General features: G+C 38.2%; 1 protein-coding gene across 15 annotated transcripts in view; it reads right to left on the minus strand.

The window, feature by feature from the left end:
• IMMT (inner membrane mitochondrial protein) overlaps window positions 1–22,045 on the minus strand; it is a 37,419-nt gene extending 15,374 nt beyond the window's left edge. For 2 of the 15 annotated variants that reach the window (XM_072767092.1, XM_072767091.1), the window contains exons 1-7: window positions 21,792–21,995; window positions 12,583–12,656; window positions 11,433–11,622; window positions 6,701–6,815; window positions 4,775–4,879; window positions 4,327–4,422; window positions 961–1,097 (exon numbers count right to left, since the gene is read on the minus strand). In XM_072767092.1, the coding sequence (XP_072623193.1) occupies window positions 961–1,097; window positions 4,327–4,422; window positions 4,775–4,879; window positions 6,701–6,815; window positions 11,433–11,622; window positions 12,583–12,656; window positions 21,792–21,836 (762 nt within the window). In that variant the 5' untranslated portion in view covers window positions 21,837–21,995. Of the gene's footprint in view, window positions 1–960; window positions 1,098–4,318; window positions 4,423–4,774; window positions 4,913–6,700; window positions 6,816–11,432; window positions 11,623–12,582; window positions 12,657–21,791 lie in introns of those variants that run through there. The other 13 variants (XM_072767094.1, XM_072767093.1, XM_072767098.1 and 10 more) reach the window with 11 other exon arrangements.
• Between the last annotated feature and the right edge of the window lie 445 nt (window positions 22,046–22,490).

The following is a 22,490-nucleotide window of genomic DNA, read 5'->3' on the forward strand; positions in this document are numbered from 1 at the left end:
CTGGGTGGCTCAGTCAAGTGTCTGACTCTTGCTTAAGTCTTGATCTCAGGGTCATGAATTCAAGCCCCATATTGGGCTCCACACTCAACAAACAAATAAATGAAAATACTAAAATAACTGGTATCGGGGTACATGGGATCTCTATTTTTTTCTTTTTTTTTGAGAGAGAGAGTGTGAGAAGCAAGGGTGGGGGCAAAGGGAGAGGGAGAATCAGGCTGGCACTATGCCCAGCTCAGAGCAGACACAGGGCTCAATGCTTGATCTCATGACCCTGAGATCATGATCTGATCCAAAATCAAGTAGGATACTTAACCGACTGAGCCATCCAGGCATCCCTCTGTATTATTTCTTGTAACTGTGTATCAATCTAAAAGTATCTCAAATAATAAATAAATAAATAAATAAATAAATAAATAAATAAATGTATCTCAAAGTAAAAAGTTTATTTTAAAAAAATGGCAAAAATAATATAAATAATTTTTTTTTAATTTTAATTAAAAATGGTTGGAAATTTTAAAGTGAAAAAAAGCAAATGACAAGGGACGCCTGAGTGGCTCAGTGGTTGAGCGTCTGCCTTTGGCTTAGGGTGTGATCCTGGGATTCGGTATCGAGTCCCACATCGGGCTCCTTGCAGGCCTGCTTCTCCCTCTGCCGCCTGTCTCTCTCTCTCTCTCTCATGAATAAATAAATCTTTTTTTTAAAAAAACAAAGCAAATGACAAGTAATATTCAAGCACTATTAAGATATGAAAGCAAATATGAACTAATTCTTGTACCATATCATTGTTGTGAGATAAAACAGTATATATAACTCATTAAAAATAACATTTAAAGATTTTTCCTGCCTTGCTTATTTAAAAAAACAATCACTCTAGGTAGTCTTCACTTACTGAGAGAAAGCCCCTACTAGAAGGAAGAAACCAGTCCTAAATACTACATCAATACCCATTCTTTGGCTGACCTCCGAATTGTCCATTGCTGCTTTCAAGATGTTGGAGTGTGCGTTGACAGCCTGAACCGCAGCATTCTGAGCTACAATGGCCTGTTGAGTGATGTGAGCAGTTTGGCTCAGAGCATCTTCTAAGCTCTTGGCTACAGCTGAAATACATACAGAAGAGTTAAAAAACAAATCCTTCCATTGTACATAACTTTAAATTTCCCTTCTTCTCCTACTGAGTCCTCCATTGCATTTCCTCAAAAATGTAAGAACAAAAAATATACAGATTTAGAAAATCAGTTTCATTTGAAGGTATGGTAAAATGCTAGTAGATTATTAAATCTGGTGGACATATCTATGGGGATTCATTATACTATTTTTACTTTTATATATAACTGAATTTTTTCAAAATAGTGTTTGGGGTTTTTTTTTTAATTTTTTTTTAAAATTTATTTATGATAGTCACATGCAGAGAGAGAGAGAGAGAGAGAGAGAGGCAGAGACACAGGCAGAGGGAGAAGCAGGCTCCATGCACCGGGAGCCCGACATGGGATTCGATCCCGGGTCTGCAGGATCGCGCCCTGGGTCAAAGGCAGGCGCCAAACCGCTGCGCCACCCAGGGATCCCTGTTTTGGGTTTTTTTAAGACAAAAAAATGCTTAAAGAAGGCTAGCATATACTTCAAATAGAAGAACAAGGTTTTAATCACTGTTAGCTCCTTATAGTTATTAGAGGCTATAAATTCAGCATAACCACCAGCATTTTTCAGTTTAAATAATGATCCTACAGATCCACAGGGAAAAAGAGGTGCCCATTTCATCTCCTCAGCAGGAAGGGATACTCATAGCAACTTATATAACCAAAATACGAGTAGATAACTGATATGAGAAAGAAAAAGATAAGGAAACACGTCAACAAAAAAGAAAAACTGGTTTGGGAATGGACAGTGTTTTTTCCATAAAAGAACTCCAGAAACAGCCAGATAGATACCAGTGTGCAAGAAACTATGACCTCTAAGATCATATTTCTATATGCTGCTTCAGGAATTTTTTAAAAATCCAATTAAAAAAATAATGTAAGGGGTGATTCTAGATATAATATTAAAATGGTCAAATGAAGGGAATCCCTGGGTGGCTCCGTGGTTTAGCACCTGCCTTCCGTGCACGGCATGATCCTGGAGTCCCGGGATCAAGTCCCACATCAGGCTCCCTGCATGGAGCCTGCTTCTCCCTCTGCCTGTGTCTCTGCTTCTCTCTCTCTCTCTGTCTCTCATGAATAAATAAATAAAATATTTTTTAAAAAATGGTCAAATGAAAAAGCGCCAGTGAGAAGACTAATTTATCAGATTATCAGATGATTAAAAAAAGGGAAAATGTATTTGGCAGGTAAGACAAAAACAAAAGATTTTAAGCAAAAGCAGCTTAAGCTAGAGATAAACAGAACTTATGAACCACCTGAGGTACTTGTGCAACAAACATAAAAGAAGAAAGGTAATGATGACAAAAGACTAAGTCATGAATGTGAGACTGGGGTCCACTTGAAGACACAGCATATATGAAGAGAGAGGTATAATAAAGAGAAAAAGAGGCAGGGAGGCGTGAGTTAACAGGGGCACACGAGACCACAGATAACAGTAAACCACTTCACAGTGGCTCACAGACGCAAAGCCTTCTTCAGGTCTATTCACTGTACTTTGATTCCTCTCCCCCGCATTTTCTTCTTTGTTTTGTTTTGTTTTGTTTTTGCTATTGAGTTGTAGGAGTTCCATATATATTTTGGGCATTAACCCCTTTTCAGACATATGGTTTGCAAATAGTCTCTCCTATTCCACTAGTTCCCTTTTTGTTTTGCTAGTTGTTTCTCTTGCTGTACCAGAAGCTTTTCAATGTAGTTCCATTTGCTGATTTTATGTGCTTTGATTCTTGATAAAAATTACAAACACACTCATTTTAAAAATAAAGCTTGGGAAAAAACTAAGAGGTGACAGAATCCTTAAAATTCATTTTGCCCAAAACAAAAGAGAAGAACTAGACACACACACACACAGAAAAAGGAGCATGATGAAATAGACATCACTATCTTAAATGCACAACTTACTTCAAAGAATCTACATAATAAAAAGGAAAAAGTGAAAAGTAAAAAAAAAAAAAAAAGAATAAAAGAAAAAATTGATCTTGATTAGATATAGTAGAGAACTCAGGAAAAATTAGGTAGTGGAGAGAAAAGTATAGAAATATTTCACATATTTAGAAGTCTTCACTCAACATTCTCAATTATTTGTAACCATGGTCAATAACTCAGAAGAATGCAACAAAAACAAAAACAAAATCCAAGGAGCCAAACTAAAGCCCTGCACCTATGCTCCTTCTACTCTACACAATTCTAACAAACCTGCCCCCCCCCCCCCCAACCCCCAAGTAGGGCAGAACCAAAGCTATTAGAAGGGAAACAGGAATCATTCAAGACAGACAGCAGAAGGAAGTCATGGGGAGAGACAAAAAACAAAAATGAAAACCTGGAAGTATAAACAGCTGCTGTAAGACTTAAACATTTCGGGATACCTGAGTGGTTCAGTGGTTGAGCATCTGCCTTTGGTTCAGGACATGATCCCAGTCTGGGAATCGAGTCCCGCATCAGGCTCCCTGTGAGGAGCCTGCTTCTCCCTCTGCCTATGTCTCTACCTCTCTCAGTATCTCTCACGAATAAATAAATAAAATCTTTAAAAAAAAAAAAAAAAAAAAGACTTAAACATTTCCCAGTCCAGCAAAAAGCTGCATACTCCCACCTGCAGAGATGTCATTATACTGCAGCACAGTACAATGACATTCCCTCTGCCTTAAGACAGAAAAATACATTGGTATGTATCTAATCTTTTTCAAAACTATCAAAAAGTTTAACATAAAATCGAAACTTAAAAAGGAATATGCTTCAGTTAGCTGGAAACCAGCAATGTGTAGAACATTCCATCCCCTGCCAATGTCACTTAAGGGGCCCACTAGATACAAAGGCTGGTAATAAAACAGAGCAGGAGCTATTTTGACCTCACAAATAAATCTATGAGTTAAACAATTAAAAGACACTCAGGGAAGTTGCCAAAATATAAACAATTTCTGTTCCACAGAATACAAAGGCTCTCTAGCACAAACCCTAATAAACACAAATGGATTAAGGGCAGGTATCATTCGGAGTTTTCTCCAACTGTACACTTTTACCCAGGTAAAAGAAGATTAAATGGAAAGAATATAAATGATGACATAAAAGTGGTGCAGAGAGAAATGCTACTAAAGAAACCAAAGTCACTGACAGATGAGTAACATGTGCCAATGGCTTCGGAAGACAGCAACTGACGGAGATGACCCGAACTGTTTAAGAAGCAGTCTGGTTTACATACACTCAATCTTAACTTGTTCTTGTTTTTCCTGTTGTGCAAGGCGAGCTGCAACTTCTTCGGGTGGTCGCTCCCGTACAGAAGTTGAGGATGCTTCCTCTTGCAGCAAAAGTAAATAAGAGGAAATCACATTTCAGCACAAAATTTCAATAGCTCAGAGGGATAGAAAAACACCATTGTTTGTACTTGCCAGTTCTATCAACTGAGGGCATTTTTGTCATTAGGATTCTAAAACCACATCATCAATGATTCAACATGAATAAAAGATCAGCTCTTAAACCTCGTGCTTTCAGGGATTTATTCAGACTCTGAAATTTAGAAAATTCCCTAAGCAAGTCTGCAAATAAAAACCAGTATAAATGGGTACTTAAAAACTGTGTAGAGGTTACTGAGGCATTAAACAGTTCTGATGAGCAAATCATTTATAAAACTACAATTATAAATAAACTACCTGAAGCTGCAGGCTTGGGTTGCCCTTCACCAATTCCAGGGTGCCCAGTTTTTATAGATTCCTCATGCTGAACCGCAGGGGCTGGGACTGATGGTGTATCACCTGCTGCAGAAATAACTCGAGCTGCCTCTGTAGGTCCTACAAATATATGTTACTCACGATATTTATAGTTTCCTGATTTAACACAGGAGCACACAGGAATCTACTACTATTAGCACCCACTTCACATCTGACTCCTTACAAATACACATACTGCCTCTACTCAAACACTCAAATAGACGATGGCCCTCTCCCCCATAGACATAAACCCACACAAGATGGACAATGGTGGGAAATGTACAGAGAAAGGAGTCTCATCAGCACACATTGCATTTTAACCATCAGCATTCTCAGGCAGGGCTTCTAGTAACCGTACTAAATGGTATTAAATCCTAATGTATGAGAAGTGGGCATAAGATTTTTGTAACAAAACAAAACAAAATAAAAAGATTTTCATAACAAGGGAAAGTAGCAACAAAGGAAATCAGAGTCTGTCATGAAGAAGGTAGACAAAAAAGGTAACCAAAAAAAAATATTTTTTAACTGCTTTGAACGGTGGTAGAGATGAAAGAAGAGGTGTGAGCAAGAACAGTATGACAGTTTAAAACACAAAAGAAGAAACGAAGGCTGAAAACAAAATCAAGAGTTTATAAACAAGTGTTGGAAAAGAAAATGAACAATTCTAGAGGTAAAACAGAAGAGGAAAAAAAGAGCAACATAATAGAGAAAATAAATTTAAAACTGAAAGTCCCATTTAAAAGATAAAGCTGGATTATCACAAGCTTATTAACTGTTCTCCTTGCCCTGCCCTTGGTCCCTTTATCTATTCTGCACAACAGCCAATGATCTTACTCAAATAAAAGTCAGAGATCAATCCCTACGCTCAGAACTCTCCAAACACCTTCCCATCTCACTCAGAATATGAAGCAAACATTTTATAATGGCCTCCAAAGACTGCCTCAATAGGCTTCCTGCTTCCTCATTTTCTCTCTTTTCTTCCACTCCAGTTTCCTATGTTCCTTACTAGTTAAATATACCAAGCCTTAGCACTAATCCTCTCCTTAGGATGCTTTTCACCTATTAGCCTATTATACATGCCTTACTCTCTCATCTCTTTCTAGTCTTTGCTCAAATGACACCTTCCAGGTGAGGCTTTCCTTACCTACTCCATTTCAAATTGCAATATTCCCCCCAACACATCACTTCGGACATCCTATTCACTTTACATGTATATTTATATATGATCTTCGTCTCCTTCATCCCACTAAGAAATATTTGCAGAGTTTGTGTTTGCTTTTATTCTTTTGTTCACTGCAACAGCCCCAGTACCTAGAAGAATGTTTGGCACATAGCAGACAATCAGTGAATATTCGCTGAATGAAAGCAAGCCAAGAGGTTAAATTGAGGACAGACATGACTAAGGAGGAATACAGATCAAATAAATACTAAGCAGGTTAGAGTTAGATAAGTGCCGTAAATTAGGACAGAGTAACTGGCAAACCATGAAGTGAAAAAAAAAAAAAAAAAAAAAAAAAAAAAAAAAAAAAAAAACCAAACCAAACCAAAAACCCAGACCACAGCTAGATCACTAAGAGGGGAAACAGGCTAAGAGAGAGGAAAAATGTAAAGAAAAAGTGTTGCAGGCATGACAATTCTTGCCATTATCCTCACTCAATAGCTATTCACAATAAAGTGCAATCCCACTCAATTCCTAAAATGAATGTCAAATGATAGGTATGACTGGTATAAACATTTATTCCCTGGTGAGAACTAGGCCCCAGAAGAATGCTTCATTGGGTAAGGGCTCACTCTTAACCCTGGGTACAAATACATTGAAACAATTCAATTACCAATAATTTTTTAAAAACTGATTCTAAGTATAGGTACCTGGTGTTGAAGCTGGAGTACCTTCTCCCTTCTGTTTTTGGAGTTGTGAGGCAGGCTGTTTAGATTCTTTCATTACCTCTGATACACTAGAGATTTTTAGTGGACCAGACTGAATCTTGGAAATAAAAGACATGTAACATTTCAGATGTAATACTGTTTAAAAAAAAAAAAAAAGGCAATATACAATAACTTGTATTATTTCAAAAGTCAAGTCTTTCAGGTTTTTCATATAAAGTTAACACTTCACAATATTATCTTATTAACCACAGTAAGGCAAGAGAAGCCATCATTCTAGAAAAATGCAGCCGAAAAATTTCACTCCAAATGACTGGCCCATATTTTCATAGTAACAAGGCCCGCTCTTAGGACAAATAATAAAGTACACAATACAGAGCCTTCCCTTTAAAAATACCATTTCTTAGGGTACCTGGGTGGTTCAATTAGATAAGCATCTGCCTTCAGCTCAGACCATGATCCCAAGGTCCTGCTTCTCTCTCTCCCTCTGCTGCTCTCTCACTCTCTCAAATAAAATATTTTAAAAAATAAAGTTTCTTTTATGTATACAACATTGAGAAGACCATTTCCATCTGCTTTCTAAATCAAATTCCATTGTCTTCTACATTCAATTAGAAACAAATAACTTTCAGAGGCTCTGAGTAAAACTCCAAGTATTTTGTTTCTTTAATCTGTCGATTCATGCAATTGCACATTAAAAAACACAATAATTGCAATGTCCGCTTTTCTCTTTCTCACTTACCATGCCTTAAGTTTAAGACCCTGTTCATTAACAGGACTGCCTGGCAAAATTTGCTGGCAAAAATTACTGAGTAACTGAAATATTTTCATTTACCACGTATGGTATGCCATTTTGCCAGAATTTGGCAACGGAACTCAGATATATCAAAAGAGTACTCAAATATAACAGAAATGGTTCTGAACTTTGTCACTACCAGAAATTAGAAATATACGCATTTTTTATTAAAATTTTATCATTTAAATCATAAAATACACACTCACTATAACAAAATAATATCAAGACATATTAATGGTTTTATTTTGCCCCTTTTACTGTTCTTTTCCCCTTACAGCACTCTTAGGCAACCACAGCCAATAGCCTGAAATCTATCTTTCCACCCCAGAGCTGATGGCAGACACTTAACCACTGAGCTACTCAGGGGTCCCTCAATATTTTAATGTAACTGCAAAACCCACAACTTGGTCAATTATTCTCCTATTTTTTGGACATTCAAGTTGGTTCCTGCCTTTTTTATTAAAACATCCTTGTCGGGGAGTCTGGGTGGCTCAGCAGTTTAGCACCGCCTTCGGCCCAGGGCATGATCCTGTAGACCCGGGATTGAGTTGGGCTCCCTGCATGGAGTCTGCTTCTCCCTCTGCCTCCCTCTGATTCTCATGAATAAATAAATAAAATCTTAAAAAAAAAAAAAAAATCCTTGTCCAGGTAACTGAAAAGCACTGTAGTTTGGACAGTTTCCAAAAGAAGTGCTGGGTCAAAGAGGTTTTATACACACACACACACACACACACACACACACACACACAGACACACACACACTTTTTTTTAAAAGATTTTATTTATTCATGAGAGACACACAGAGGCAGAGACACAGGTAGAGGAAGAAGCAGGCTCCCTGCAGTGAGCCTGACATGGGACTCAATCCTAGGACCCCATGATCATGACCTGAGCCAAAGGCACTCAACTACTGAGCCACCCAGGCATCTGAAGGTTGTGTATTTTTAACATTAATAGATTACTTTCTTTTTTTTTTTTTTTAATAGATTACTTTCACATAAGGTTCTAGCAACTTACATTCTCACAATGAACTTGTGTGTATCTGTGTGTGTGTATAAATAAGACCTATTTCCAGATTTAGTTGTTCTATTTCTCTAATTTCTAATCCTGTGTCAAAATCTTATTTTTCTATTAAAGTAGGATTATAACAAAGTCAAATACCTGGAAAAACAAGTGTCTTCTGACCCTTCCCCAACCCAATACTGTTTTGAAATATTCTTGGCTACATTACTTATCCTTTCATGGGAATTTTAAAATCATCTTATCTGATTCTTCAACCTCTAGAAAAATCCATTAGAATTCTTATTAGGTATTTGTGTGTGTATACAAATGCCATGTCTCTCAAATATATACAAGTTTAGGGGAAATTTGAGAGAAATGCATATTTGAGAAAAAGGACATTTTTATGATATTAAGTCCCATCGAGGAACATAATATTTGTCTCCATTTAGGCAGGTCTTACTCCATGTCCATCAAAAAGGTTTTAAATGTATCTTCTCTTAATATTTATACCTATGCATAAATAATCATGTTGGCACCAAAGGAATTATCATAAAATAAAATGCATAGTTTCTAAAAGCAACAAGTTGGTAATAACGCACAGGAGTAGAGAATGAATAAATGGTAAAAATTAAAAACTAAAACCCTAACTGCTACTGTAATTCAGAGATGAGAAAATATACTTTGGTATATGTAGTGAAGGATGTAGGTTTTGAAGAGAACATTAGTAGGAAAAGAAAAGGTCACTCTGGGTACAAGACCACCAAGAGAAAAAAAAGTACAAGTAGAAGTGATCTTTGTTTAGCTCTCTGCTTTAACAAAGGCCCTTGAAACAGTGTCTGGTACATAATACTCACTTGATCGATATTTGCTGAATAAATGAATGGAAAGCACAAGGCATATTTTTTTGTAAGGTTAACTGGCATGAAGCTAAGGATTTATGTGCAGGACCACTCAGAGATAAGGCTGGAAAGATAAATAAGAGCCAGACTGCAATGTGTATTAAATGTCACCCTAAAAACCAACAAAAACCATAAACTACAGAATAAAGGAACAAATGGCTAGCTCCCAGGCTAACTTTTTAACCATTCCTTGCTTTACTCTCCTTATACTGAACATGAAACAATCTCTAAAGTCTCTCTAGTTTTTATATTCTGTGGTCTCCTGTCTTTCAAATGATAAGAAACGTAAAAAATTTACTGGTAAGTGATATAAAAATATCATGAAAATGTGATAGCACTTATTTTAGATAATTCTCTGGTACTGATATGAGCATAGACTAGATTATGTTAGGAGGGGAGATCTCAGCAGTGGAGAGAGGGAGGAAAGTCTTGGGCGGGGAAGAGAAACAGGTCTAGTTTGGTGATAAAGTATTAAGTTTGATGATAAAGTCATAAAGGTTAGAAGTAGGGTAAGGACAGCTGTAATCCAAGAAAAAAATAAATATCAGAGATTAAACAAGATAGCTAACAAAATATAGGCAACTATGAAGATGAATCCAAGAATTCTAACCCAGTGGCATAGTGCTATCTTTAACATAAAAAAGCAAATTAGGGGGCAGCCCGGGTGGCTCAGGGGTTTAGCGCTGCCTTTGGCCCGGGGCATGATCCTGGAGACGGGGATCAAGTCACACGTCCGGCTCCCTACGTGGAGCCTGCTTCTACCTCTGCCTGTGTCTCTGCCTCTCTCTCTCTCTCTCTCTCTGTGTGTGTGTGTCTCTAAGAAATAAAATCTTTGAAAAAAAATAAAAAATAAAGCAAATTAGGAAAAGTGTAACTTCTGAGGTAGGGCAGAATGGACCTGCCAAGTTATCCAAATGGGAATGTTCAGAAAGACTGCTAGAGTGGAATGAGAAGAGGCCATGACTAAACAATCTACGAAGAATGACACCTGAAGTCCTGTCAAGCAAGAAAAGAACACTATTCTCAACTCTTCAGCTTACTCCATTCTCCTAGAATTGCTCTCAGCTATTTCTCCTGGATCGTGTAGGTTAAAATAGATTTTAAAATGAATCTACAGAATTCTGTTCCCTGACTACTGAAGCTATAAAACTCTCTTGGCCAACATACACATTTTGAAGTTCATGTGAAAGAATATATGATGTAGAAGACTAAGAATATTTTGAAAAAGCATGATAAGGTTGGGGGAAGCTATCAGAAGACATTTGCTTTCTCAAATAATAATGCTGTTATAAGATTTATCTCTAGGCTATGCTAGATACTAGAGAATAGAGGTCCACTCACTTTCTAAGAAAATACTGATCAGTATTGTTCAGCATTACAGTACAAAGAAACACCCACAACCAAATCAGGAAAAAAAAAATTGATGACCTCCTTTGTGAATTTTTTTTTCAGGCAGTTGTTTGGGTAAAGAAATATTTAAGATGTTTAAAAAAAATTTAAACCTAGAGGAGGAGGGGAAGTTTCAAACTCTGAACATATACAAAGTTCCAGAAATACCAGAAGATATTCCTGTCAACCAATCAGTAAGTAGCTGAAAATTCTGTGACTTTTGTTTTATGGTCTAAAAAGAGCCACTACTAACTATAACCACTTGGGTTCTGTGCCATGACCATTCATTCTATGTTTATGCTTTTAGTGTTTTAAGTCATGGCTTGATAGCTCCAACAATGTAGGCTGTCACAGACCACCCTCCATCCACAGGGCAGCAACGGTTACCTCTGCTCAAGCACCCTCCTCCATCTACTCTTGTGTGTCATGCAATTATTTTCTATATAATGGGTACTAAATGAGAACACTTAACTCCAAATGAATAAAAATCCAACTCTACAGATTAATGTTAAAAAAAAACTAGCAAACACACATCTAGCAGGTTCTACTGAATTATATTTTCAAGATGAAAACAACCTGCTTTTACAAGTATTCCAGAGGATAAAACTGAAATATTGTTTAAAACTCTTACCGGCTTCTTTGGCAATGGAACAGAATAAGGTGGGGAACCAAGAACCATCTCAAAGAGTTTGTCTGAGTAAGGTATGGTTTTCTCTACACTTTCCCGGAAATGGGAATCCCATTTGGCATACAGGATAGTACCACCAATACCTCCACCAACAAACAAGAGGCCAGCTCCAACAATTTTGCCAGGGGACAACCTAAGTGAAAGAAATAGGAAAACACATTTATATTTCTTGGCTTTCCCCCAAAGACACTTACTTAGACCAATGTAAAAGTCTCAAAAATCTCTAACTTCTACCTCTCTACTGATGATTCAGATCACAGCAGCCAAGTTTATTACTACAGCTGCACATCACCCTTTCCTGATTTGCTGTAAAACATGTCTGCAATAGGAAATAACATTTACTTAAGGATAACTATACTTAAGTATAGTAATATCTAGAATAGGAAGAATGAAGTAATCTATCCTGTAACACTTAAACCTCAAGATGTTAAAAAAAAATGTAAGATGTTCATAATAATGAGATTTGCTTTGAACCCAAAAAAGAATTATCACTAACTTTCAAAGCTCCTCTCTCCTTAATATAACATTTCTTTTTCTTTTTTCTTTTTAAAGGTTCTATTTATTCATGAGAGATACACACAGAGAGAGGCAGAGACACAGGCAGAGGGAGAAGCAGGCTCCATGAAGGGAGCCCAATGTGGGACTTGATCCTGGAACTCTGGGATCATGCCCTGAGCCAAAGGCAGATAGTCAACCACTGAGACACCCAGGCATCCCAACATTTCTGTAAACACAATAAAGTAAACCCTTTACAGAAGAAAGACAATACAAATATCAAATAAAACAAATATTTTTAAAGTTACAATATGCTAAGTTCTGGATATAAATCTATTTGCTACAGAATGGAAGACAGCACATGAGGGAGGGAGGCTATCTACTTGGATGCTATCCAACTACAGTAGAACCAAAGAGACATCATAACAAATTTTCACCTATAAATAAATAATGTGCCAAATATTACAGCAAAGCTCCAATGTTTGTATCCCTTAACAAAAAATATTTTAAGCAGCTATTCCCATATTCATGGAAAAGAGATACACACACCTTTTAACACACAGTTAAAAGCCTGTTTACAGGGAGACATATCACATACCTAGAACTGCCTGAAGTAGAATATCTACGGCATGGTCGTATTGGACGGAGGACAAATTTCCCACAGAGACAACTCTAGAGAGGAAGAAGAAAACATCACAGTCAATGCAGAAGGAATCTGGAAAGCTTTTAGGGTGGTAACTCAGATTAATATTTTTATTACAAATGTCTTTGTTAAACAAAAAATTATTTTACTTTCAGAAATGAATTTACCATAAAACTCTTATAAACCCTTTATAACAGTGATGCTTCCAGTAACCTAAGACTCATATAAGATTATTTTTAAGATTAAAAAAATTATTATCAGATTATGATCAATGAGCACTCTTAAGTGTTATGTACATTAATTATTTCTTGGATATGACTGGAATTTGCCATATGCTTTTTTTAATTGGCAAGAAAAAATAAAATAGCATAAAATATCTACTTTTACTTAGTAAGATTAATTCAGACATCTGAAAAATCACCCACAGAAAACATTGCATTGTAGGATGTATATGACTCTACTAGGGAGAGATCCAATCTTAGCTTAATTTATGTAGGACACCAAATTTCCCATCTGTAAGATAACTATGGGACTGGTCATTTCCTAGAGGCAGTCATTTAAATCTGAAAGTTCATCTTGGTTTGCCTTAAACTTAAAGTCAAAAATTTTTTAAAGAAAATTTTAATATTATAAATGCTTAAGTAAATACTTATCTCCACGTAACCTATCTTTATTCAAAAGCAAATGGTCAGGCCAACCTCTGAAATTTGTTTTAATCAGAGTAAAGCAAATGTTTCTTAACAATATGTGGATATCTTAAATAAAACAAAAGAATACTTATCAAAATACTTTTGGGGAAGGTTTTGATAAACTTAGTTATTCATAGCAATCAATCTGTAATTTCAAATTTATTGCATCAATATCATCTTTCCTTACATCAAGCAGAAAATCAAACTGTAACAAGTCAAGGGGGAAAAAATGAATTCTCTGGGTTCCGTGATGAAACTGCATTCAAATATCAGAAAAACACAAATTTCCTTTTAGAAATATCCTAAGTTCAAAAAAACTCGATCACATGATTAAATGCCACATAAAATAACTCCACAATTACAGCTGCAATTTATGCTCTAAACCTAAAAGTAAGCATTAATGTCTTAATACATTTAGGAAAAAAAAAACATAAGACAACAAGCTAGATGTTTTACAACATGTAAAGAAGTCATAGTTGGTATTTTAAAAGCATTTCAATTATTATCTAACTTGTAGAATTCTCAATATCGTTCAACTGCTTTTAACAGAAAAACATGTTTTCCTATTGTCCTGTAAAGTGGGTTATACGACATTTTTAAAAAAACCACATCTACTTCTATGCCAAAAGAAATATTAGGAAACCATTAAAGTTGTATTTAAGATTCTATACTTTCATAGATACAAAGAAGTATTCAGGTCAAAAACTAAGACACTGGTCACAGTGGATAATTAGCTAACTGGAACATCAAGCAGCAAACATAATAGTGAAAATCTGAATCTGGGGAGTACAAAACCAAATTAACACTAGAATGAATGCCTCATTTCACATCAATATTTATTTTTGAACCTGTATCTTTTTCCACCTTATACTTTATCTTGACCCTCTATCCTCCCTCAACAGAATATATATGATGCAATTACTTTTTTTTTGTAGTCCAAACTGTCAATATTTTATGGCGCCTGGGTTTTCTCATATTCTTAGAAAGTCCCCATCAGGTTATAAAGTAATTCTTCCACGTGCCTTCTACTATCATAGTTTTCTTCCTTTTACGTATAATTCTTTGAAATTAGTCTGAGATACAGATCCAACTTTATTTTTTTCCAAATATCTACTCAGGTGTCCCTAAATCATAGACCCAACAATTTTTTCTAGTGACTTGAAATGCTACCTTTAAAATACATCAAATGCCTTGATGCATTTAGATTTCCTACTTTGCTCCAATGATCTATACTAATACTGCAGTGTTTTAACTACCGCATCTTAGAAATAGCTTTTAATCTGGTAGGACTTGTCCTCTCTGAGAACTATTATTTTTCACAATTTTTTTGGTTTTTTTTTTTTTTTAAGCTGAGTTATCAAAATGCTTTCAATTAAACAACATACCATTAATTATAAAATGCACTCTGGGGATACCTGGGTGGCTCAGTCAGTTAAGCATCTGCTTTTGGCTCAGGTCAAGAACAAGATCTCAGGGTCCTGGGATCAAGCCCCACCTCAGGCTCCCTGATCAGTGGGGAGGAGTCTGCTTTTCCTTCTCCCTCTGCCCTTCTGCCACCCCTCTCATGCTCGCTTTCACTGTCTCTCAAATAAATGAAATCTTAAAAAAAAAAAGACAGACCCTAATTTAAGAGAGAATAAAATGTGTGTGTGGGGGGAATCATGGCGAAAAATTGATAGCAGTAAAGTTTCCTACTTCTGTATGAGAAAAAAGTAGAAATAAGGATTGTAGCATGACTCAAATTTATAGGGTTTTTATCTGAACAAGTGGCTCTAGATTTTTAAAAATTTAAGTATCCCATTCATTAGCCTACTCTCATATTCTACATTGCACATAATATCCTAAGTAATTTTAAAAGTCAGAAATTTATGGGTTTTTATGGTTTTATCACCCAAGTATGAGTCCCCAGACACCATAGTGCAGTTTTATTTATAAAAAAAAAAAAAAAAAAAGAGGATATCTTCTAAGTCTCTTAATCTATAGGTTTTTTTCTCTAATACTTGGCCAATGGACCTGACTTCAAATTTATAGCATATCATTTTGTTACATTGTTTGTGTGTCTATGTGTCTGTGTGTATATATAATCTGTCTCTATACTTCAGGCCATCTCAAATACCTGGTGTCAAGTTTTCAAATTTTTTTTTCCTGTCTGTAATAAAATTCAACCATGTTAAAGTGTACAATTCAGTGACATTAGTACATCTTCAGTGCTGTACAACAACCGTCACCACTATTTAGTTCTAGAACATTTTCATCACTACAAAAGGAGATCCCTGTACCAACTAGGCAGTCTCTCCGTTCTCCCCTCCCCCCAGTCCCTGCAAACACTATCTACTTTCTGGCTCTACAGACTTGTCTATTCTGGATATCTGATACAAATGAAATTCTACAATATGTGGTCTTTTGAGCCCAGCTTCTTTCACTTGGTATGATGTTTTCAAAGTTCATCCATGTTGTAGCATGTATCATGTACGTATTATGTGGTTTCTTTTGGGGGCTGACCAGAATATTTCATCTATGGATATACTATATTTTGTTTATCCAAACATTAGTTGATGGACATTTGGGATGTCTCCATCGTTTGGCTATTGTAAATAGTGCTATATTCCTCGGGAAACTTTGTTTAAACACCTGTTTTCAATTTTTGGGGGTGGAATTGTAGGGTCACATGGTAATTCTATGTTTAACTTTGCATTATTTTACGTTCCCACTGGTAATGAATGAGGGTTCCATTTTCTCCACATCCTATCACCTATAATTTTATGTTTTCATTATAGGCATCTTAATATGAAATAGCTATTTTATTGTGGTTCTGATTTGCATCTCCCTAATGCCAATGGATGTTTATTATGTTTTCATGTGCTTTCTGACCACTTTTACATCTTCTTTGGATAAACGTCTATTCAAGTCCTTTGCCCATGTCTTATTAAGGTTGTCTTTTTATTGTTAAGCTATAGTTCTTTACATATTCTGACTCTAGATCCTTATCAGATATATGATATGAAAATATTTTCTCCCATTCTTTTCACTCACTTCAGTGTCCTTTGATAGAACAAAAAAATTTTAATTTTGATGAAATCCAATTTATCTTTTACTTCTTTTGGAGTCATATCTAAGAAACCACTGCCAAATCTAAGTCGTCCCCTAGAGCTCTCTTTCTTATGCACCAAGCTAATCTCTTTGTTTATATAAACTAAATATCCTACTTTAACATACTTCTTCATTCTGGAATACCTTTTAATTAATAATAACCTATCATGTAGAAAGAACTATACTGTTTCAAAGCAATTTGCCTTGACATAACTTTATAATCAATGTTGCAAGGTTAGGATTACTGCTTCTAACCTATAGAAACATGATTTTTGAAAAAAAAAGAGGGTGCCTGGGTGGCTCAGTTGGTTAAGGGTCTACCTTCGGTTCATGTCATGGTGCTGGGATAGAGCCCCACGTCAGGCTACCTACTGGGCAAGGAGTCAGCTTATCCCTCTCTCTATACCTCTGTCCCTTCCCTCACTTGTGCTTTCTCTATCAAATATTTTTTAAAATAAATAAAAATAAAAACAAAAAAGATAAAAATACAACACCCATGTTATGTTCTTGCACAAACCATCTATTCCTTAGCTCCAAACTAAGGTAAACATACAAAAAGAAACCAAATTCTAGGGGTGCCTGGGTGGCTAAGATGGTTAAGTGTCTGCCTTTGGCTCAGACCATGATCCCAGAGTCCTGAGACTGAACCCCACATCAAGTTCCCGGCTCGGGGCGGGGGGGGGGGGTGGGGCGTGCACCTGCTTCTCTCTCTCCCTCTGCCTGCCACTCCCCCAGTTCTCTCTCTCGTCAAATAAATAAATAAAATCTTTAGGAAGCAAGCAAGCAAGCAAGCAAGCAAACTCTAGCATTACAACCTGGAAACAAGAGACTATAATAAATATCTCCTCACATGAACCCCATTCTGGAGGTTCCAGGTTTCCCCTATAGACTTTGCCAATGACTATAACTGACCATGTTTTGGTGGGTTTTGACACAAGGACTCCTCCCACACAAACAAAAGACACCTAGAAGTTAACACCTACTTCTACATTTGAAATACACATTAGCATGCATGAAATACACATAGCAACTTTTTCAAAGGCTAATTTAAAATATAAGAATCATGAATTAAAGGACACTTGGGTGGCTCAGTCAGTTAAGCGTCTGCCTTTGGCTAAGGTCATGATCTCAGAGTCCTGGGATGAAGACGGGAGTCAGGCCCCCTGCTCAGTGGGGAGTCTGCGCCTCCCCACCACTTATGTGTGCAAGTGCACGCTCTCTCTCAAAATCTTTTTTAAAAAATAAAAGAAAATAAAAGAATTATGAATTAAAGTTAAAAATATATCACAAAGGGCAGCCCGGGTGGCTTAGTGGTTTAGCGCCGCCTTTGACCCAGGGCGTGATCCTGGAGAGCCAGGATCGAGTCCCACGTCGGGCTCCCTGCATGGAGCCTGCTTCTCCGTCTGCCTGTGTCTCTGCCTCTCTCTCTCTTTCTCTGTGTCTCTCATGAATAAATAAGTCTTTAAAAAACAATATATATATATACACACACACATACACACACACAAAAAAAAAAAATCCAGGAAGTTTGGCATTGAAGCAGTATTATCTCTTAAGAAAGACACAGATCTCTATCTTAGAAAACGTACCCTTCAGTTACAACAAGCAAATGGCAAGTATTAAATACGGCAAAAGAGGGATCCCTGGGTGGCGCAGCGGTTTGGCGCCTGCCTTTGGCCCAGGGCGCGATCCTGGAGACCCGGGATCGACTCCCACGTCAGGCTCCCGGTGCATGGAGCCTGCTTCTCCCTCTGCCTGTATCTCTGCCTCTCTCTCTCTCTCTGTGACTATCATAAATAAATAAAAATTAAAAAAAATAATAATCTTTAAAAAAAAATACGGCAAAAGAAGGAACTTAATACTTTAGTTTTCCCTCCATACATGTATGAATATATATTACTCATATATTCCCACTTGCAGGTCTTAAGTTACGATGTAAATATTCCAAAATGGCTTGAAAGCCACTGGCCTAAAAAGATGAAAATAAGGAATAAAAAATGATCTAACACCAATAAAAGCAAAGAGCAATGATATATTAAAGTACTTTCTACCATGTATACTTGGCAGACATTACTGCTGAGTAACATAGTTTTTACAATCCTAATGAAAAAAAAGTCCAGAAGACTCTAAAAGGGCAATAGCAAAGCAGGAAAACATCAAAGAAGATGAAGCTTGACAGAATGGAAAAGATTTTGGCAAGTAGAATATTCTGGATAAAGTTGACAAAATCAAACAAGGAAAAGAAAATTTGACTAGAAAGCTCAAAAGAATCTAAAGAACCATCTGCTGGGAATGAAAGTTCTGAGAATTGATATAATCCCAAGTAACAGTATATAAAGAGATGGGGCAACAATGAGATTATCACATACATCAGAATGGCCAAAATCCTTAAAACTGACAACACCAAATGCTGATGAGGATGTAGAACAACAAGAACTCCCATTCATCACTGCTAGGAATGCAAAAGGTACAGCCACTCTGAAAGACAGTTTGACACTTTTTTACAAAAACTAAACATATAATACAGCAATCATGCACCTCAGTATTTACCCAAGAGCTGAAAACATGTTCACACAAAACCCTACACATGAATATTTAGACCAGCTTCACTCATAACTGCTAAAACTTGGAAGCAACAAAGACATCCTTCAGTAGGTGAACGGGTAAATTGTGGTACATCCAGACAATGGAATATTAGTCAATGCTTAAAGAAAAGAAAAAAAAGAAGGCTGTCAAGCCACGAAGAGACGTGGAAGAAAGTTAAATGCACATTATGAAGCGACTGAAGCCAATGTGAGAAGGCTACACACTGTATGATTCCATCTATATGATGTTTTGGAAAGGCAAAACTAAAGAGTTAATAAAAAGATCAGTGGTTGCGAGGAGAGGAAAGAAAGTGATAAGTGGAGAATAGAGGATTTTTAAGGCAGTGAAAATACTCTGTAAGATACCAGTAACGACTGACATATGTCATCATACATTTGTCCAAACCCAGACAATGTACACCAAAAGTGAGCCCCAATGTAAACTATGGGCTTTGGGTGATTATGACATGCCCATGTAAGTTCATCAACTGTAATAAATGCACCACTCTGGTGGGGGATGTTGATAATGGTGGAAGGTAAGCAAGCATGTGTGGGGGCAGAACATCTCTACCTTCCCCCCAAATTTTGCAGCAAAGCTAAAACTGCTCTCTAGGGGGCTCAGCGGTTTAGCGCCTGCCCTCGGCCCAGGGCCTGATCCTGGAGTCCCGGGACCGAGTCCCACATTGGGCTCCCTGCATGGAGCCTGCTTCTCCCTCTGCCTAGGTTCTGCCCCTCTCTCTCTCTCTGTCTCTCATGAATAAATAAAATCTTCAAAAAATAAAAAGTCTTAATTTAAAAAAGAGAGATGGGTAGAGAGGTCGGACCTTGGGGATATATTTCGAGGTACAAGTAGCAGATTCAACAAAGGAAAAAGGAGAAAGATAAAGAGCCCCTAGATACTACATAAGAAAAGCCAGAAAGCAAAAACAGCTTCACAAAGCAACAATATCAAATGCTACAAAATGAGAAGAAACCAATGAATTTTTACAAGATCGCAATTTCGAGACCCTAAGAAAATGCGGATGCAAGCTAGAAAAGGGTTCATATTTTAGTGTGAAGCTTTAATCTGTTTTCTTCTAACTTCCTAATTGGAATCCCAATAAGTAGAAAGCATTTTCATCAAGACAAGGAAGGAAAAAGAAAAATTTTAGACTTTATGGCAGACAAGGAGATTGGTGACAGCCATGACATAATCTGAGGGCAGAACAAGAGTGTTCCATGAAAGAAGAGCTCTGAAGACAAACCAAGAGTTCTGCACTCAAAGAGTTCTTCTAGTCCCACTTGGGTACTACATTAGGAGGGATTCTAAGATGGCCCACACAATTTCCACCCTGTTAAGCCCATGATTAGGGTTGCAAGACAAAAGGGATTGTGCAGGTGTGTAACTCATCAGGTAACTCTGAGTTAATCAAGAGGGAGGTTTTCCAGGTGGGCCAGGCTAATCTTAAAGCCTTTTACATGCTGATCTAGAGATCAAAAACAGGAAAGTTAAGAGAGACTTCTGAAGTCAAAGAGATAAGTTCCTGGTACCCTACAAGAAAGCAAACATCCATGTCACTGAGCAACACACTTGGAGCAGACTCTAAGAGAGTTAGGTGACAGCAGGAAAGAAAACAGGGACTTCGGTTCCTCAGGTGCAAGGGACTGAATTCTGCCAAAATGAACTTGGAAGAGGACTCTGAGGTCCAGATGAGAACCACAGCACAGTCAATGCCTCAACTGCAACCTTGTGTGACACTGAACAAAGAATCCAGACCATTTATAACCAGAAAGTCTAAGAATAAATGGGTGCGGTTTTAAGCTGTTAAGTTTGTGACACCTGTTATGCATCAAAAAAGAACTAATACAGACCCTACTTGCCTACAAAAGCTGCTTCTATCCTGGCAACAAGTAGGGAGACAGGCAAACTTGAAGGGGAAAAAAAAAAAAAAAGCCTGACATGATTTCTCACTCACTCTGACTAGAGATTTTGTTCAATTGCTGCTTGGTGTGCAATACATCTTCCAACATATCAGTAATTCTGAAAACTGTGAACAATAGAAATAGAAGTTTATTTCCAACTTTAGAAAAGTACTTTGACAAGCATGCAGATATAAGTCACTGGATGTCTGCCAAAGTTGTCCCAGCACCTGGAGAAATACATCCCCAAGCTAACCTCAGAAATGAGCACAAGGTCATGACTCCTGTTCTTCCACAGTACCCAGAGTTTTTACTTCATAAACTACAATCTCTCGTTTTTGTTTAGAGTAAGAATACCTCAGAGGCTCTCTAAGCTACAAAAAAGAAGGTCCTTCCCGAGTAATTACAACCTTGACCCCTAAAAATGTGGACTCTAACAGTCCCAACGCCTCCTTATTAAAGATGCAACAAGCCAAGGCTATAGGCGTTTCCTGCTGGGAACTGTAGTTCTCCCCGCGACCTTCAACCACTGGCTGCGCGAAACCTATCACGAGCCCAACCGGCAACCCGAGCGCCAGCAGCCACTATTGGTCCCTGCCTGGGGCAGCGCGCCGCTGATTGGACGACGCGTCCCCGAAGCCGTGCTGACCGTCCTGCGCCCGCCTCCCCACCACCTTCTCTCCACACCCCATCCCGCTTAGAGCAATAACCCTCAAATCATCCCAGTCGGGCGAACCCCCTGATTAACTGCTTCACGGGTCGGCCCAGGACTCCCGCGATGAGGGCGGCCGCGAAACACGCCTCTCTCCCGGGGCCTAGTCAGAGCGAGAGCCTCTCCCATTTTCCGTTGGTTGGCCGGAGTCCGCCTCACCACGCGCTCTCCCAGCGCCCCCGCGCTCACCTGGGCGGCGGCGGTCACACCCGATAACTGACAGGCCCGCAGCATTTCGGCCGGGCTTGGGCACAGCTGGTGTACGAGGGAGCTGCCGCGGAGGCGTTAGTAAGGGAGAGCGTGCGTGAGTGCGTCCCTGCGTCCGTGCCGCCTCTCCGCGCCGGTCGTACCGGAAGGGCAACAAACGCCGCTGCGCACGCGCAGCCTCCTTTCTCGACCCCGCCCAGGCCGCCCTGAGAGGCGCCCCCCCCTCCCCCGACCCCGGGCGGAAAAGGCTTTTTCTCCTTCCGGGTCGCTTTCGGAGTTCTGGTCTGTATCCGCTAGAAGGGGTTAGTAGGTGAACCGGGAGGGTGAGAGGAAGCGCGAAACTCGGGCTTTGATCAGTGCGGAAAGAAGATGTTATTCGTCGAAGAATTCAAGGAAAAAAACATCCCAGCCGCATTTGTCAGCTGGGTATTTCGTAGAAAGCAGACGGTTTGGCGAAAGTTACGTAAACAATGGTGTTTTGGTTTGCGTGTTTATTTGCTTTGACAGCCTTTCTTCAGGGAGTCATCCTGATTATGGGAGATTGGGAGGAAGAACACTGGAGAGACCTTTGTGCGGAACGCGTTGTTCGCTCATCTAATAAATGGCAGAGCAGGGATAGAAACCCACATCCTTCGGGTTCCACCGCTTCTACTCCTAGATTTAAACCACACTTATTTTCCC

Source organism: Vulpes vulpes, chromosome 8, assembly GCF_048418805.1.
Source record: "Vulpes vulpes isolate BD-2025 chromosome 8, VulVul3, whole genome shotgun sequence".
In the NCBI taxonomy this organism is placed as follows: domain Eukaryota; kingdom Metazoa; phylum Chordata; class Mammalia; order Carnivora; family Canidae; genus Vulpes; species Vulpes vulpes.